Source organism: Glycine soja, chromosome 18 (genome assembly GCF_004193775.1).
Source record: "Glycine soja cultivar W05 chromosome 18, ASM419377v2, whole genome shotgun sequence".
In the NCBI taxonomy this organism is placed as follows: domain Eukaryota; kingdom Viridiplantae; phylum Streptophyta; class Magnoliopsida; order Fabales; family Fabaceae; genus Glycine; species Glycine soja.
This window is the reverse complement of record NC_041019.1, coordinates 43,678,071-43,695,467: the sequence shown is the minus strand read 5'-3', so window position 1 is coordinate 43,695,467 and position 17,397 is coordinate 43,678,071. Positions and strand designations below refer to the sequence as shown.

General features: G+C 30.6%; 1 protein-coding gene across 5 annotated transcripts; it reads right to left on the bottom strand.

Annotated features, from left to right (window-relative positions):
- Nucleotides 1–2,389: 2,389 nt before the first annotated feature.
- LOC114396481 (scarecrow-like protein 9) lies at nt 2,390–6,200 on the bottom strand. 5 transcript variants are annotated; one of them, XM_028358485.1, is made up of 5 exons: nt 6,071–6,200; nt 3,368–5,719; nt 3,178–3,247; nt 2,974–3,066; nt 2,390–2,885 (listed from the first exon to the last, which is right to left on the bottom strand). In XM_028358485.1, exon 2 carries the CDS (start codon nt 5,647–5,649, stop codon nt 3,436–3,438), a length of 2,214 nt encoding a protein of 737 aa, XP_028214286.1. In that variant the 5' UTR covers nt 5,650–5,719; nt 6,071–6,200; the 3' UTR covers nt 2,390–2,885; nt 2,974–3,066; nt 3,178–3,247; nt 3,368–3,435. The 5 variants fall into 5 exon arrangements, with proteins under 5 accessions (XP_028214286.1, XP_028214287.1, XP_028214284.1 ...); XM_028358486.1 differs by having other exon boundaries at nt 3,368–5,716; nt 6,071–6,188; XM_028358483.1 differs by having other exon boundaries at nt 3,368–5,800; nt 6,071–6,182.
- Nucleotides 6,201–17,397: the final 11,197 nt, after the last annotated feature.

Below are 17,397 nucleotides of genomic sequence, written 5' to 3'. Positions count from 1 at the left end.
GATATTAAGTCAAAGAAAGGAATTAAAACCTACGAGATTTCATATGCAAAATTATTGCTTGACGCACAGTAGTCATCACGCATGTTTCTTTTCCATCAGAATTAAAACCTTCGCGTTGTTGACTATATATGTTACCTTTTAATTATTGTGTCAAGTGTTGAACTCTCTTGTCCTCACAAGTGAGAGTCAGACATCGATATTTGTGATCATATATTTAAATAATAAGATTATCTATAATAAGTTGATAAAATCACCTTGAATATTACAAAAATTAACAATTCTAAGATATATATATATATAACTAAATGACAATCATTGTTTTTAAATTAAATCCTATAAGCAATCATGTTATTATTGACACATTTTTAAATCATATACGCATGCATGATTATTTTAAAATCCTCTACTCAGCGTCTTTTTTTCCTTATCAAATTCAAATATCGTTAATACTGCGGGGGCATTGAACTGTATAAAATATTTTCATAGGATTCTTGTTTTACATTTTGATAAAAAAAAATAGGTTTTGAAGCATAAATAATAAATTGTCAAAAAAGAATAAATAATATATATATATATATATATATATATATAAATTACAAGTCTCATACCCAAAATTAATTTTCCCAAATTGGAAATTAAAAGCTTTCATTTCTCAATCTACCACTATAAAATTAAGTCTGGAAAATAAAAAATTGTCCAAACCTACCAGATTATTGTGCAGCCCATTTCTATAAAAAAACAAATATAAATAAAAAAAATGTTAGTGATATATTGTTGGATATACTCTATATAATATATTTTTGTTATTAAAATTTTTGTATATAAAACCTAGTAAATTATATTGGTATTATTCTTAATTTAGTAAGATTCGAGTAAAATTCATTCAATAATTTAAAAATGCATCTTAATTTTTAGAGAGTATATCAATGATACTCCTTGGCATCCAAATGCGCGTAAAGAAAGCTTTTAAAAAAGAAAGTCAACGACTTACTTAAACTTTAGGGAAAGGCTATAATCGTGTTTAAATTTATTGAAACTAGTCGCAGAACATGCAACGTTTAATGTCTGCTGTTTGGGTTTGCGTCTCTTTGCTTTTAACCATGTCATTGAATATCTATGCATATAATTTTGGAAAATTGATTGCTAGCATTCACACAGTCAGTTGTGAATGTGGACCGTATGATCTAATCAGATAATTAGTATTTTAAAGGTATTTTTAAAATTAAATTTATTAAAATAATTTATGAACCGTTGAATCTTCATTAGACGGTTCTAATTGTCTAACTGCGTGAATGTGTGCTTTTTCTTACGACAGGAAATCCGGATCCACAATTTTGACGTGCATCAATGAAGCAACTAACTAATTTTAGTTGCTTTTGGTTCAATTTTTATGTGATCCTTTGATGGGATATGTATCACATATGGTACTCCAAACACTCTAAATCATATCCTTTTCACATTTTGTTTTACTTTATGCTCATCATTTAAGTCCATCTCAGAATACAAGACGCAAAATCAAACACCAACAAATTTAATTTCTCATGTGACCCATTGTCAACTCAATTGTTTAAAATGTGCAATATGGATTATGAATAGAATACTTGTATTCATTGTATTTATGGGTAAATGTTGATTTTGGTCTTTCAAAGTATGAGATTATAATAAATTGGTTCCTAAAAAATAAAATAAAAATTAATTTAATTTTTAAATATATAAAAAATATAACAAATTAATCATATAGACAATTTAATAACAAATTAATCACCAACTTTACGACTTAATATTAAATTAATCATCAAAAAATATAACTTATTTTTAAAGACTAAATTTATATTTTTTATCTTTCAAAATCCATTTAATTTATCGATGTTTCACACTTGAACCAAAATGTGTATTTAAAATATATTAATAGTTTACACTCTTTCATCTCACTTTCAGCTCATTTATTTCTTTTTATTTTTATTTTTCTTTACATCACTTGTTATATCTATCACTTTCTCTTTCTATCCTTTTTTCTTTCTTCCTATCTCTCTTCTTCCACCACAAATGGAATGAACATATAAAATTTTTCTTATGAATACGGTGTTGATTCTTTCAATACATTCCACTCATTCTTTGTAAAACCTATATGAACCTTTCCAAAGACAAAAAAGAGAAAAGTTCAATTCCTCGTGTGAATCTTTAAAAGCCGCATTCCCCCACCACGAGGTCCACCACTATGTAATGTTCTATACCATTTAGGATATACATGCATTAACAATCGACTTACTTTTAGTCCACTATAATTAATAATTATTTAAAGAAAACGTTTTACATTATGTTTAAAGCATTCAAACACTTTCAATGGCACGACAACATAAGGTTGGACTATAGTGTAGGCAGTTATACATGGACTATGAATCCAACAAATTGTGAGAACAAAATGTATAAAATAGAATTTACTTTTGATCCACTTTCAATAGCTACAAGTTACAAGCAATGAGCTAGTGGTGAAGATTTCCAATAGCTTCCTAGGGGCATGTTCAAGTCATCGTGCCACCACTGTTCCAAAGAACAACTTTCATCAGCTGTCCACCAAAGGGAAAGTCAAATGATGAATGGTGTGACCAACTATAGATTTGGTTATAGGTCCAAATATGTAGTAAATGCACACCATATGGCAAGTCAGATTACAATCATACATTATTCAACAAGGAAAATCTGTATCAACAAGAGGCCCCCACCACCCATTATGGGTCAAATGTTGAAACAAGTCTTCAAAAGCAAATGTGAAGAGATCTGCTGTTTGTACATCACTTCCACACTTGAACCAATTGCAGCATCTAAGCTACGTGGACCTAGTCAAACTTTTTGCTTTTGGTACAGCTAGAATAGTAACATGCCATCTGCTGTGCAACAAGTATTTCTCCAAAGTAAATCTTCCATTAATTGTTAGGATGAAATACAAAAAAGATGAAATACACAAGCTATTACCTTCAGTTTAGTAAACTATCAGAAGCATTGAAGTTGAAAGCTCAAAATGAGTAACAGCAATAAAGGTTTGATCTTATTACATGCTAAATTCATCTGCAACATTAGATTGGATCATGTTCATTTGACAGCCCTCAAGTTAGCTATCACACAACAGACTTTATAAATGATCTATAGGATAATAACATAGATTATCTACTTTCATACCAGGCTATTAAGTAGCCATGTTTTCCTCAACTGAACTCACAGCTTGAATCCTTATTTTTGATCTCGAACCCTACATATAGAGCACACCCTGATCAATTATCAGATTGTAGTTTGTTCCACATGAGTCAAACCACGATGACAAATATACCAGCATTGTTGAACAGAATAAGAAAGTGAGTAATTGAAGTACCTGAGCTCCTCAGAAGTCAAACTAATTCACAAAGCCCGAGTGAGATGCACTTGTACCATCTTGGTTAGTCATGCAGGTTTCCAACAAGAAAGGGCATAAATGATTCGCCCCTTCCAACCTTGCAACAACCATTGGCTATCTTCATCAATTACAAAATCCTTGTGGTAGCTAGTTGTTACTTTCTCTATTGCCCTCTTTACTATCTCACGCTCAAAAGGTTGTTGCAAAAATCCAGCCCTTAGAATTCGGGCTTGCCACTGCCTATATGTCTCTGGCCTCTCTACTCTCTCACAGCCTTCACATGCTATGACATTCAATGCTTCCCTACCAAATATTTCTTTCTCAATGAGCATCCTCTCCCATTCCTCGCGAGAAACAATGGCTTCAAGCATGTCAAAGAGTGAAGAGTAGTGAAACAGTGCCTCCCTGAATCGAGTAACAAAAAAAGGCGCATTGAAGGCCCCGTTAGTAATGCCATGAATGAATATATTCGGGTTGATCTTCCTTATCAAACTGAGGAATTTATTCCTTGGACTGTCCACAACCACAGATTCATCCAGCACATTTTTACCACGATAAAAACAGGTAACAACGAGGTACTCGTCCCTATCAATCTTGAGTTCCTCAAGTTGAATTGTTTCCCATTTTTTAGCTATAGCATTGTACTCAAATTCCACCTTAAATGATTCAGCATATGCCGCCAAGCGGCGTCCAGTTTCTACAATTCTCTCAGCAGGCCTGAAACCAGGTTGTGGGGAGTCTATTCCAGTAATCCGGAGTTTAGGTGCTCCTCCTGCTAATGAAAGTCTCTGAATTAAAGTAGGCCACTGGAAACCATAAAGGATACCAAAATCTATAATATGGAGTCTTGCTGAATTTGCTGAAGATTTCCTTATTGTAACATTAGAGATAAAAGCAGTCATCTTCCTAAAAGGGCAAGCAGCAAGATATAGATGATAGGCCTTCAGAAAATCAGCAGCCGATGTTCTTTTGCTAACAAGTCCTTTATAAATTTGGCTACCAGTACCAGACAAGCGCGCTTCAAGGCCATCAGCAAAGATATGAGCCAACCTCTGATTCCCATCCCCAAAAGGGTTTGAGTGCTGCCTGATCTGCTTTAGCAACTCGTTTGCACCTTTATAGTCATCTGCAGCAACAGCCTGAGCACAAAGAACCAAAAGTGTTCTCAAATCTACCACCTCCTTTTTCCCATTTTGTTTCTTACTACGCCCCTTGCCACCATTGGAAGCCTTTGATTTACCATTTGACACCACTATCTTCTCATTCTTGGTTTGCAAGGCCTCACGGCGGGCCATAAAATGCTTCTTGCCATCCCCTAAACTATGAAGCAGGATTATATCAATCATGGATGATCGCAATGTAGGTTCAGAGAAAATTGCGGCTTGCTTGCTGCTTCTATTTTCTTCAACACCCCCCTCTTCCCTGTGATGATGCTTCCTTATTTTGGATCCAGCAGGAAAAGACTCACCCTCGTCCTTCTCCACCTTAACAGGCAATTCATCACTCCCCACTCTAGGCTCTAGTTTTGAAAAATTAGCCACACCCAAATTAGCAAAGAGTCCATTTCCACTTGGAAGAAACTTGCTAGCCTCCTCAACACCCTTCTGAAATTGCAAAATGGATTGAGTCTCACTGTTCAGATCAGGAACCTGGAGAATACTGCTTGGAGAGTCTACAGGCCCTTCCACACTACTTATGACACTATTTGGAGAGCTATAAGATGACCGGGAAATGCTATTGCCTCGAAAATTCTGGTTAGGAAGTTCCCCCAAATTTCGGCGCAAAGAATTGTTAGTAAAAATGCTACTGAGGTCACCATCATTGTAAGAACAAGTACCATAATTTTCAGAGAAATTATCCACCCCACCCCCATCATCTGGATCAACAGAACTTGGATGCCCTAAAGGCGAAGAAGGGTACTTTTCACCAATTACCTCATAGAATGATCTCTCAGCAATTTGAAGATCCAATGAATCTTGTAACATGCATGTCTTATCTTCCATGTCTTCTTCCATAAGGATCTGACTGATGTAACTCAAAATTCCATCAGAAAATTCACAATCCTCCGGAGAAGGTTCCTCATGAGTCCAAACCGAGGATGAAGAAGGTGTGTCAGTTGGTAGTAGATTGGACTGAAGGTAACCAAATTCCCTACTTTGATCAAAGAAACCATTTTCAAATCTCTGATTTCCCAACTGGATTTCATTAGGGGAACCACTAAACCCAAGAAGACGAGGATCCATTATCATCAATCTTTGCATAAAAATAAAAACTTTAGTCCTAAAACAACTTCAACAAACAACCCTTCTTCTTATTTCTCTTGAAAGCCTTCTTCAAAAACCAAAACAAAACCATCAAAACACAAAAAACCAAACCCTCCTAACACGTGTCTTGACTTTCAAATGTGTCAGTCTATGCACAAAAGAACAAGGAAAGTAAAACAGAAGGGATAAATAGATAGACTTCACCAAAACCATCAAACAAGGCAAAAGGGTAAAAAATAATCACAAAAAATGAAAAACAGTCACCACACAAATAGACAAAACCAAGAGGATGCAGAAATGAGAAATAGAAAAATTAAAATGAAAGTGAAAACCATATAGAGTGGTGAAGCTAATGAGCAGCAACAAAAGGCAGAAAAACAAGGAAGTTTTGACCCAGAAGAGAGACAAGGCTGTTTACCTCGTTGGAGACCCACCAGAACACTAGTTCCAAGAGAAAGCAGCAGAGGAGAGAAAGAAGAGAGAGAAGAAAAGGTGAGCGCGAAAAGCTGATGATGAGGAGGCATATATTAGAGAAAGAATAAATATATACACATTCGTGAGCTATGGGATAGCTTGCGAGAGAAAGAAAAAAAAAAAAAAGATGATATTAATACGTGATAACATCGTGTCTCTATCAATTTTCACATCATACTAGATTTTTATTAAACTTAGAAATTGAAAAAGGAAAATACCAACAAATGTTTGTTATAAGATCACTTGTTAATAGAAAATGCAAGTAGAGAGTCTTTATTTGATTTTCAATGCATTTCTAATAATAATCACTTTCTATTTATTAATTCTTTAATTGTTTCTTTGACTAAGTATCATTTTCAAAAAAAAAATATATGGTAATATATATTGTTTCAATTTAACTAATATAAGTTAGAGTCATAATATATATATATATATATATATATATATATATATATATATATATATATATTAAATATTCTTTAAAAAATTATTATTTAAAATAGTATTATCTGATTCAAATTTAAGATAAAAAAATAGTTATAACCTCATAAAAAAATATTTTTTATTTATAAAAATTGAACTCAAACATAAGAGAGTTTATAACTCAAGTACATTGCCTAATAACTAAGCTAGATATTTTTAATAAAAAAAAATGTTAATTTGTGAATACTTAAATAATCTAAACACCTAATTAATATTTTTCATTTTTTAGTCTCTCTTTTGTCATATTATATCGTCAATCTAAACACTTATGTAAAAAAAATCATCAATTAATTTTCATGTTCCATAATAAGTGTCATATTAAATAAAATTAATCTCACTTAAATATCATTTTAGTTTTTTAATATAATGTTATAATTATTCTTATTTAAATCTCTAATAATATTTTTTAAAATATTGTTATAAAATATTGTTTGTGTGAATACTAAGTTTCTAATTAAAAATTAATTTCATAACCGATCTATAAGATTAAAGTTTGTGAAAATAATTTGAGATCATTTAGAGGAGATCTATGTCCTAATTATGATAATTAAAAAAAAGATAGTTTACATAATTTCTAGAAAAAGATTAATTTAGTTGAAAATGAATTAGTGGAGTGACAATTGGTTTTTTCTATTATTAATGGGCAATAAAAGCTACAATTGAAATTAATGATGATAGATAAATAAAATTAAGAAAAAATTATAAAAATTAATACCAAAATAAATTCTTGAAAAATTACTATAACTCTTTCTTTTATTTACTCGTTTATTTTATAAAAAAAAATAGACTATATAAAGAAATTTGGGAAGAAACCCACTGCAGTAGGAAGCATATTAATTTCTTATTTCTCCAGCAATCCTACTAGAGTCTAGAAGTCTAGATTCTATAGTTCCAATTGAAAAAATCTATTAAGTTTCCAATTGAAAAAATCTAGTAAGTGGTGTATAGAGATTGGGTGTGACATAGACATTGGTGCTACTGTTACCTGAACTAACTAAACAAGAATTAAATAGGAGAGAAAAAGAGTGGTGGGGCCAGGGAAAAGCTGAGAAGCAATGATAGCCGTTGATTATGGTGATGAGAGGGGAATGGAGAAAAGTGAAACATGTTGCGGAAGTCTATAAAGGTTGAAAGCGTATGAGAGGGAGACACATATAGCGCAAAAGTGGGGGTGTCCGATGTTGTCTCTCAGGTTGGAAAATATTTATTCATTATTATTATTCCCTTGATTAATTTAGAATTATCTGACTTTTCATATTTTGGTAGAATAAATTAGTACTCAACCAAATTAAGCGAAGTATACATGACTAAATCCGCGTTCTGCGGGCATTTAATTTTTTCATTTTTATTAGGGTACAAACTTCTATATGGTTATGTTTGATTGGAAGGAAACAAAATTTCTCCTTGTAAGAGATTTCAACTATACAGAGACGATAGAGAATCTGCACTTAAAAATAGGAGTTATAAAAACAATGTTGATTATTTGGTAGTATAGAAAAAGAGTGGAAATAAGATGAGATTTATTAATACTTTTTTAATTTTTTTTATTCATCTCTCCCTTTTTTCTTATTTTTTTTCTTTTTGATCAAATGAATTAGGGTTAGACATGGACAGAAATGAGTTACCGTTTGACATTTTAATAGTGAGGGAAGAAGGGAACACAAGGTGGACAAAAATGGGCTAGGGTTTGATCATAAATTTATTTTCTTCTTCTTTATTTTTTCTTAATTATCGATAAATTAAACATATAATATCAATTAATTAAAATTTAATCATTCTTTCAAATTATCATATTATCTAATAAATGATCAAATAACACACTTTAACCGTCAATGCATCTTAATTAACAATTAAATCAAAATTATGAATTTTGCAAACTAGGGAGACCAAAGTCCGAATTAGAAACAAGGGAATCCAGATCAAAATTTTACAAAAATAAGAGAATCAAATATATAATTTAGCCTAAAAAATAATACATAAAAAAATCAAAATTATTTTATAGAAGAGATTGTTAAGAGTTTCATTTAAAAAGAATAAAACATATTCATGAAATTTGAATTTATAAAATTTTATTATATACCTTAGAATTCTTCCATTTGAGTTGTATTATAAAAATATTTAGAATTTATTTATTTTGAGAAAATAATTTATTTTTATTAATAGTTATAAAAAAATCACATTTATTTTAAGAGTTTAATGATTATGTACTAATGATATAAAATAATTTTATATCATCAATCATCATTCAATTATAAATCATTATTGATATAATTTTTAATAATTAACATAAAATTCAACAAATTTATTCGTACATGATAAATTATGATTAAATAATAAAATAAGATTAAACGATAAAATAAAATTATTTTGTATTATTTGTGTATAACTTATTTTCTTTTATTTTAAATATTTATATATAAAATAATATATCTATTATATACTTTTTTTTATGTAAATAGTCAAATCAACTAACAGCATTGTCTAAAGGTATATTATCAAACGCAGAAATCAATTAGAACATAGTATATGTTTGAGTAATTGTTGGTTGGCCTAATAGATCCTAAGTGTATCTTTTACGTTTATTTGTTGGATTAGTCTAGGAACATGCACTATTGCAGGTTAAACGGGAACCCAAATATGCTAATAATTGTAAATTTAATTTAATTTTTTTCACACAAAGATAGAACAAATAACATATATATATATATATATATATATATATATATATATATATATATATATATATATATATATATATTTATAAATTATTAGCACAAACATATATTTTTATTATTCAGATTGTAAATTTGAATAGGAGGAATCCGAAGTTACACTGATTTTTTTTTCAAAAATTTTGCAAAAACAAGTTAAGAATTAATGTTCTCCCAACATGAATTCTTAACTTTTTTATGAAAAAAATATTTTTTTTAAAATATAATAAAATAATATAAATAAAGGAAATTAATTCAAAATAATAAAATTAGATGATATAAATAAGAATAAATTAATTCTAAGCAGTATTTTAATATGTGAAATAAAGGAAATTTTTTTTTTGTTTTCCTACTACGATTATAAAGATGTTGTGGATTTTCTTAAGCTTTGACTTTTGTTTTGTTGGATTCTTTGACATAAAAATAATCCCATTAAATTATGATATAATTTTTTAATTATCATATAATTACTTAAATAAATTATAAACTCAAGGCAATTAAATATGTTGTGAATTTTTTTGAAGTTTGATTTTTGTTTCATTGGTGGTATTTATCATTATGTATATTAATTAAAAATGAGAAAAATTAATTAGTATTCTTAAAATAAATTAAAAAAGGAGTAACAATTTAAAAAAATTAAATTGATTGAAAACAAAATGAATAAATAGTTATTACATCTCAATTATATTACATAGCAAGATTAAATTACTATGGTAATTGAGATGAGATATTGAGAGACAAACATAATAAAACAAAAACAAAAAAAATTGTACTAACAATAACAATTGAAACACAAAAATGACCAAACTAATGATAGTTTGAAAGATGTTGTGCAATGGACATGAATATGTCTTTTTTTCATTTGAATCATTCTAGTAAATTGTTCATCATGCACAACATCTGCATTGGTTATTGCAACACATTGATCGGTTATTGGGGTTGGTTGGGTAACTGATTTATTAAAAAATAACTAAAATTTCTATTGGACAAATAACGTTACCGTTGAATTCTACTACTCCTGGAAGTGCAACTTACTTGATGACATTCTTGAGTGTTTCGATGTTAAAATACTACTTAGAATTGATTCCTCCTTATTTTTATTCTCTAATTTTATTATTTTAAATTAATTTCATTTATTTATATTATTTTATTATCTTTAAAAAATTATTTTTTTCTTAAAAAAACACAGTTAAGAATTCGGGTTAGGGGATCCGAATTCTTAACTTGGTTTTGCAAAATTCTTGAAAAAATCACTGTATAAATTGTATAAATTCGGGTGTGAATAATAAAAGTGTATGTTTGTGTTAATAATAGATAAATATGTATGCTTATGTATATATTTATTATTTGTTGCGTGTTTGTGTGAAAAAAATCATTAAATTTAACCCATTATCTAAAATTAAGTTTTAAGTATATAATTACTTTAAATATTCATTAAAAAAGACTTTAGTGTTAATAGTCCTGATTAAGCCAAATAGAATTGTCTTATAGCCTAAAAAAACAATACTCCTACTATCTATTCTAAGGGGCTAAATTATCGGGTTTTCGATTCAACTAGGTAGGCTTAATTTATATAATTCTTTTTATATTCAAAAGGTTCGAGTTTTTAGGTAAAGGACATATTATACTTAACGGAAAGTGAACTTTTGCATAAAGAAATATCTTGATTGATAGAAGCATGGCAACATGGATGGCCTCATTAAAGATGGAATCTGCCTCTGACATTATCACGTTAGAGTTGGTAGGCTTATTTATTCAATGATACAAATATTTTGCTTCTTAGTTTTTATGTACCCAACTAACTATGAATATTTGGCTTGAGTTTAAATTACATACATAGATTGTAGATTTGTTGAAAAAAGAAAAGTCTTTTAAGTTATGCACTTTTTTTTTATTGTGCCAACAAATACTGAATAAGAGGTCAGAATAAAAAACTATTATAAAATTATATAATACTTTTCTTTTTGAAACGTATATAACTTAAAATATATTATATATTTTATTCATGTATTCACGACAGATGTTTAAAAAGAAAAAAGAAACTCCTTAATTTATTAGTCCGACTCCATGAAATTTAGTCGTTTCATGACCTTAATTTTTGGGATTTGATGGATGTCATGGGGATCGCACATACAAAAGCCGTGGTTCGACATGTGCCAAGTAACGTGCACTTGAGTTTAAAATGCATTTTACAAGCATACCCCGTGTAGGCAACATTTCAAGTGAGATTGAGATGGGCTTCTGTATCAAAATGGAGTTTCTCTTTCTTCATATATTATCAAAATGGGTTGATTGAGATGGATAAGTAAGTAGTCTTTTGAAAGAGGAAGAAATCGTGTTTAAAAAGAGGATTTTTCCTTTTTTATTTTTTTTAAAAAATTGTACCAATTAAGAAACGGTCGCAAAATGGAATTTTGTTTGGAATTTTTCAACCAAAAAAAAAAAAACTATCCAAATTATACAACCCAAAAATTATTTACACAAATGATACAAATCAGTGTGCTAGGTGAGAAATTAGTTCTCCTAAACCAATTTCTCATTGTGATTTTATTTTGTTTTGTTTTTCTTTTCATCGTGAAATGGTTCTTATTTTTTTCTTTCGAAGGCACCTTACTACATCGATTCTCCAAGAATCGATGCTTTAGGGCATTTTTTTAAAAGGCAGCTCAAAAAGTTTTATTTTTATTATTATTATTTATTTGAGTTTTTTTGTTTTTGTTTTTTAAAAATTGTTTTTTGTTTTAATTTTTTTAGTTCACTATAATTTATGTAGAATAGCATTTAAGAAAAATGTATATATATTTAAATACTTAATATAAATATAATTTAGTTAAATATTTATGAAAAATATATGGATTTAAGTGATCAAATTATTTTATTAAATCAAAATAAATAAATAAAATATATTCAATTTTGATAGTTTGTATTGGTGTAAAACTATGAGTACTTAAATATGAATTAATCTATAATAATATTTTTTTTTAAAAAAAATCAATCCTTAAATGAAACCAAACAATTTTATTGACGTGTCATCCCTTTCAATATTTATTTTCCCAAATCCTGAATACGTAAACCGTAATCCATAAAATAAAATAACATTATACACACAAAATAAAAGATGATTACCCATAAAAAGAACATTACAAATAAAATTCCTAAAACATACATAATCAGTACCATAAAAAACAAACATGAACGATAAAGTCATTGATGAAACACACTTGATGATATGTTGCACGTATGAAACACATACTGCTTGAAAGGTGGACAATTTTCTTTGGAAACACCTGCATCAAATATTAACAACATATGAGTATAGAATGCAAATTTGTAAATACCAAAATTATTGGTAACCTAAAATGCAAAAACATTACCTTGACAACATTGTGCAATGTAATATTCAAATAATATTTGGAGTAAGGAGGAAAGGGACAAAACACAACCGCATGTAGAGTATACCATTTAGTTCAATAAAAAACAAACTCTATATGACACAAAAAGTAAAAAATTAACAACAATAGTAAGAAACTTACGTCTTGCAAAACTAAGACGGAACCAATGTAAATGTCCATCATATATGAGCTAAAATCTTGACCTTCTATGATTGTCCATTTCATAGTGGCATTAATAGTCCCTGTAGGATCCTAAAATTAAAACTCTCATGAACAAATATCCAAAAAATAACAATGTAATCGTTAGAGAGCGAACTAAAGTTGACTACCTTGAGTGTAACTCTCATGTCGTCAAAACCGTTGGGGGTACAACTTTTGACAATGATGACCGTTAAAGGTACACGATCAAAAAGTATAATCAATGGACCCTAATAGTGTCCCGTGAGGTGTGTCATCAACATTTACCAATCCTACAATTATACAAATTCATCAATCAATTGAATGTTTAGGTGTATCAAATACAATAAATGTTTTACGATAGCTGACCTTGTGATCAAATGAAATCTAAAGCATATAACCATGGATTTTTGTTAAATTCACGTTGGGTTACTTGGTGGGCGCACATTTTGAATTCTTGAGTTGGGAGTGGCTTCCTAGATTTTTGATTCATCATGATAGCTTGTACGACCCCAGTCGGACTAGGAGTAAGTGTTGTTGAACTGAAAGATGACAAATTAGAAGGGCAAACAAAGGATGGGAGGTCTGAGTCATCAATGTCGAGAAGCTCCCATGGATTATTGTTCATGATGAATGAGACTTTGTGAGAAAAATAAATGGTTTGAAGATGATGAGATAGGGTGAGTAGCAAACAAAGGTGTTGAGTTGCATCTAACTCCACTACTCTATATATAATAAGTGATCTACTGTTTTCATGTAACTAAGATCGCATCGACAATATAAATGGTTTAGATTGAATCTTACTTAATTATGTTTGGTTTGTGCTATTCAAAAAATTAGTGTTTAGTCTAATCATCTCATAGAAAGCATTGTTTAGTCATGTCGTCTCGAAACAAGTAATGTGAGGTAAAAATCATATGGGGAAAAGCAACGTGGGGTAACATCCTTTTTCTGGCACAAAGGACGAAGCTCTACAAGATTCATGACAGGTGAACAAGAACCTCGTTTTCATCAATGCGTTATGGATCGTTGATTGTTGTTGGTGTTATCTCGACCACTAATCTTTTTGGCACAAAAGACAAAGCTCTGTAAGATTCATGACGTGTAAACAATAGCCTCGTTTATCTCACTACATTATGGGTTATTGATTGTTGTTGGTGCTATCTTGGCCACTCCTTTTATGGCACAACGAAATGATTTACAGGATTCCTGACAAGTAAAATCTTCAAGTCTTATTAATTTTGTCCTGTTTTTGGACACTTTGTTTTTTTAAATATGTTTTCTATTTTTTCTTACACTTTTTTTAAAAAAAAATTAACTGTTTTGTTTTTGTTTTAAAATTTTTATTCTACTGATTGATATATATTAATTTATAACAAAGTATAATTTATCTCTAATAGAATTGAAGAAAAAAATGCGCACATACATATATATATATATATATATATATATATATATATTTAAATACTTAATATAAATATAATTTAGTTAAATATTTATCAAAATACATATATTTAATTGATCTAATTCTTTTACCTAAACAAATTAAATAAATAGAACATGTTCAATTTTAATAGTATCTATTAATTCATGTAAAACTATTATTACTTAAATAGTATTTTTTTAAATAATTAATTCTTAAACAAAACCAAGTTTATCTAGTTTGAAGAAGACGAATAAAAAGAAGAGTTACATAAATAAAACTTAGGTAAGGATCATAATCCTTTAGGACTAACACGATTAAAGTAGCGAATGTTTTAAAAAAAGCAACAACATAATTCCAATGATGAATTGCAAGTTTATTCTAAAAATGTGACAACAAGTACTTTGTGTAATGACTACACAGATCCATCATGCATCAGAGCAATTATGTCATCAGCCGTTCTTGGTTTCCTTGGTTTGCGTAGCTGGGCAAGGATTTTATCTGATGAACGCCCAAAAGTTACATTCAACTCAATCGAACCTTTGGTACTAAATTTTGAATAGATGAAAACATTTTTCCGACATCATGATTGTGTTTGAACTCCTTATAGTCGTATGCAACACAACCATCACCTATGTAGTTTGGTTGATGGTAAAAACCATCTATCAAAATTTCATAGCCTCCATTGGCGTCAAAAATTGTTTTCCCTAAGGTAGCAAGCGACATGTCCTCACTTATTGTGATGACTTTTGGATCAATAGGGCATTCAAATACTATCCCTTCATCTGTTGGAATCATGCCACTATTGCAATAAACAAGAGCGGATACACTTTCCATGTTTTAAGCAAATGTGTTGAGTTGCATCTAACCCCTCTACTGCTATATTGATCTATTGTATTCATGTGACGCATTTCAATGGTTGAGATGGCACCAACAATATAAATGATTTAGATTGAGTCTTAATTAATTACGTTTGATTTGCGATATTCGAAAAAATTAGTGTTTATTCAAATCGTCTTATAGAAAGTATTATGCAGTCACATCATCTCGATACAAGCAACATGGGGTCAAATCCTCTCAAAGAAATGAATGTTTAGTCAATTTGTATAAAAAAAAATACAATACTTAGTCAATTAATGCACTTTACTGTTCATTCAATTAACAAAGGCAAATTGACAATGAACATAGTAGGACATAATTAACAAGGGCAAGAAATTAATGTCATCTGTATCCACCAGTTCCACATTTGGGTGGTTCCCAATTTCTTGCCAGCTGTCGACGTACTCATCCATGTTCTTGTAGTTTAGCTTGTTCATTAGGAACAATAGGTTGTTCTTCCTAGACGAAGTCATTAGTGGAAGAACTCCCGACAATACTTTGGTGAAAGGATGCAAACCAAGGTATGGGCATACTTTTCATGTACGCATAAGTTGACTCTGATGTTGGAAGATCTATACCCATGAGATTGCTCATAAAGTCTTCTCCGCTTGCATTGAAGAACTGTGGATTGTACCCATAACCTTGTTGATGATGATAAGGTTGTGACATGAATTATGGTGTGAATTAATATGATTGAGCATGTGGTGGTAGTCCTTCATCATGCATGTTGGTAACCACTGGTGGACTTTGCTGTCGAGGATGTTGTCCAATTTTGTCAAGGATGCTGTTCAGCTTCCATGTTTGGAGCTAAACAAGATGTCGCTCCAACATTTGGATAAGTTGCAAACCCTGTTATGTAAATTTTAGAATTCGCTCGATACAAATTCATGTAGTGTCTCGTTTGTTCAATCTTTCCTAGAATTGGTTGGTCATTTAACACATATTTGCATCTTTCCTTCCAAATTGCTATCCATCATTGATGTTCCTCTACCCAATTTGTGTCACTATGTCCTCTCATGTTAGTATGATGGACTTTGTCAAGATTATGTAGTGGATCTGGTATGTCTTGACAAAGTCCACATTAGAGCATGGTATGTCTTTGTCAAGATTATGCAGTGGATCTGATATGTCAGTTTGATGCTATACTACTATCATACCCTAATTTCGTCCGGAGACTATCATTTTTTGATCTTTTGATACTTATTAGTCGACTTACGGTGTTAAATGCCAGTTACAGTGCAAAACATATGATCATTCAATGTTTTGATCAAGAGTGCGAAAGATACCAAAAGGGAGGGGCAAAAGGGTCATTTGAGGGAGTTTTCTGGACCTTGGCTCGCCCAGGCTAGCCTCTGGCTTGCCTGGGTTCCCAAATAGCTTAGGGGTGAAGTAACCAGCCCACCTGGGCGAGCCAACTTACTTCATGATGAAGCAGCAGCTCGCCTAAGCGAGCTGCCATGGTTCCAAAGGCCATTTTTTGCTATAAATAGGCATGAGGGAGGCTGAGTGAAGGGTTCCAAGGTTCAGTATTGAAAGATATTAAGAGAAGAGGGAAAGAAGAAGAAGAAGAAAGAAGAGAAAACGAGGCCGAGGCGCTACTGAATCACGACCATAATCAACTTCTACATCGTTCTTCGTTCGGTGTTCTTTGCTCGTCATCTAGTTAGTGTTTGTTTTTAATGATTTGGACATGATCTATGCACCCTTAGGGGTCCCCTTTGTTGTTTTGTGCATCTTCATCTCCTTCTTCTATCATCGGTAATCTCATTTTTCTTTGTAAAGTTCAATCTTAACCGATCATTGGGGTTGTAAAGTTGTCTTATAAGAGATTGAAAGTTAATAAACAAAACCAAGATAAAACCAACTCACAACTAAACTTCTTTTTATCAAATATCACTCGAGATTGTTTCAAGGTCCAACTCCTTAACGACTCTCTCCGCTTTTCAAATTTAAAAGATCGTTTCAAGGTCCAACGCCTTAATGATTCTCTCGGCTTTTCAAATTTAAAACATCGATTCAAGCTCCAACGCCTTAAACGACTTTTTGTTCACAATTAAAATCAATCTTTAAAAAAAAACATAAAATCAATTTAACACACAAACTTTCAGACTTAAAGAACTACGTTGGTTTGAATTCCTCATCGCACTTGAGGATACGTAGGAGCAAGGGCAACACCCTTGTCGACCCCAAAAAGTAAAAAAAATAT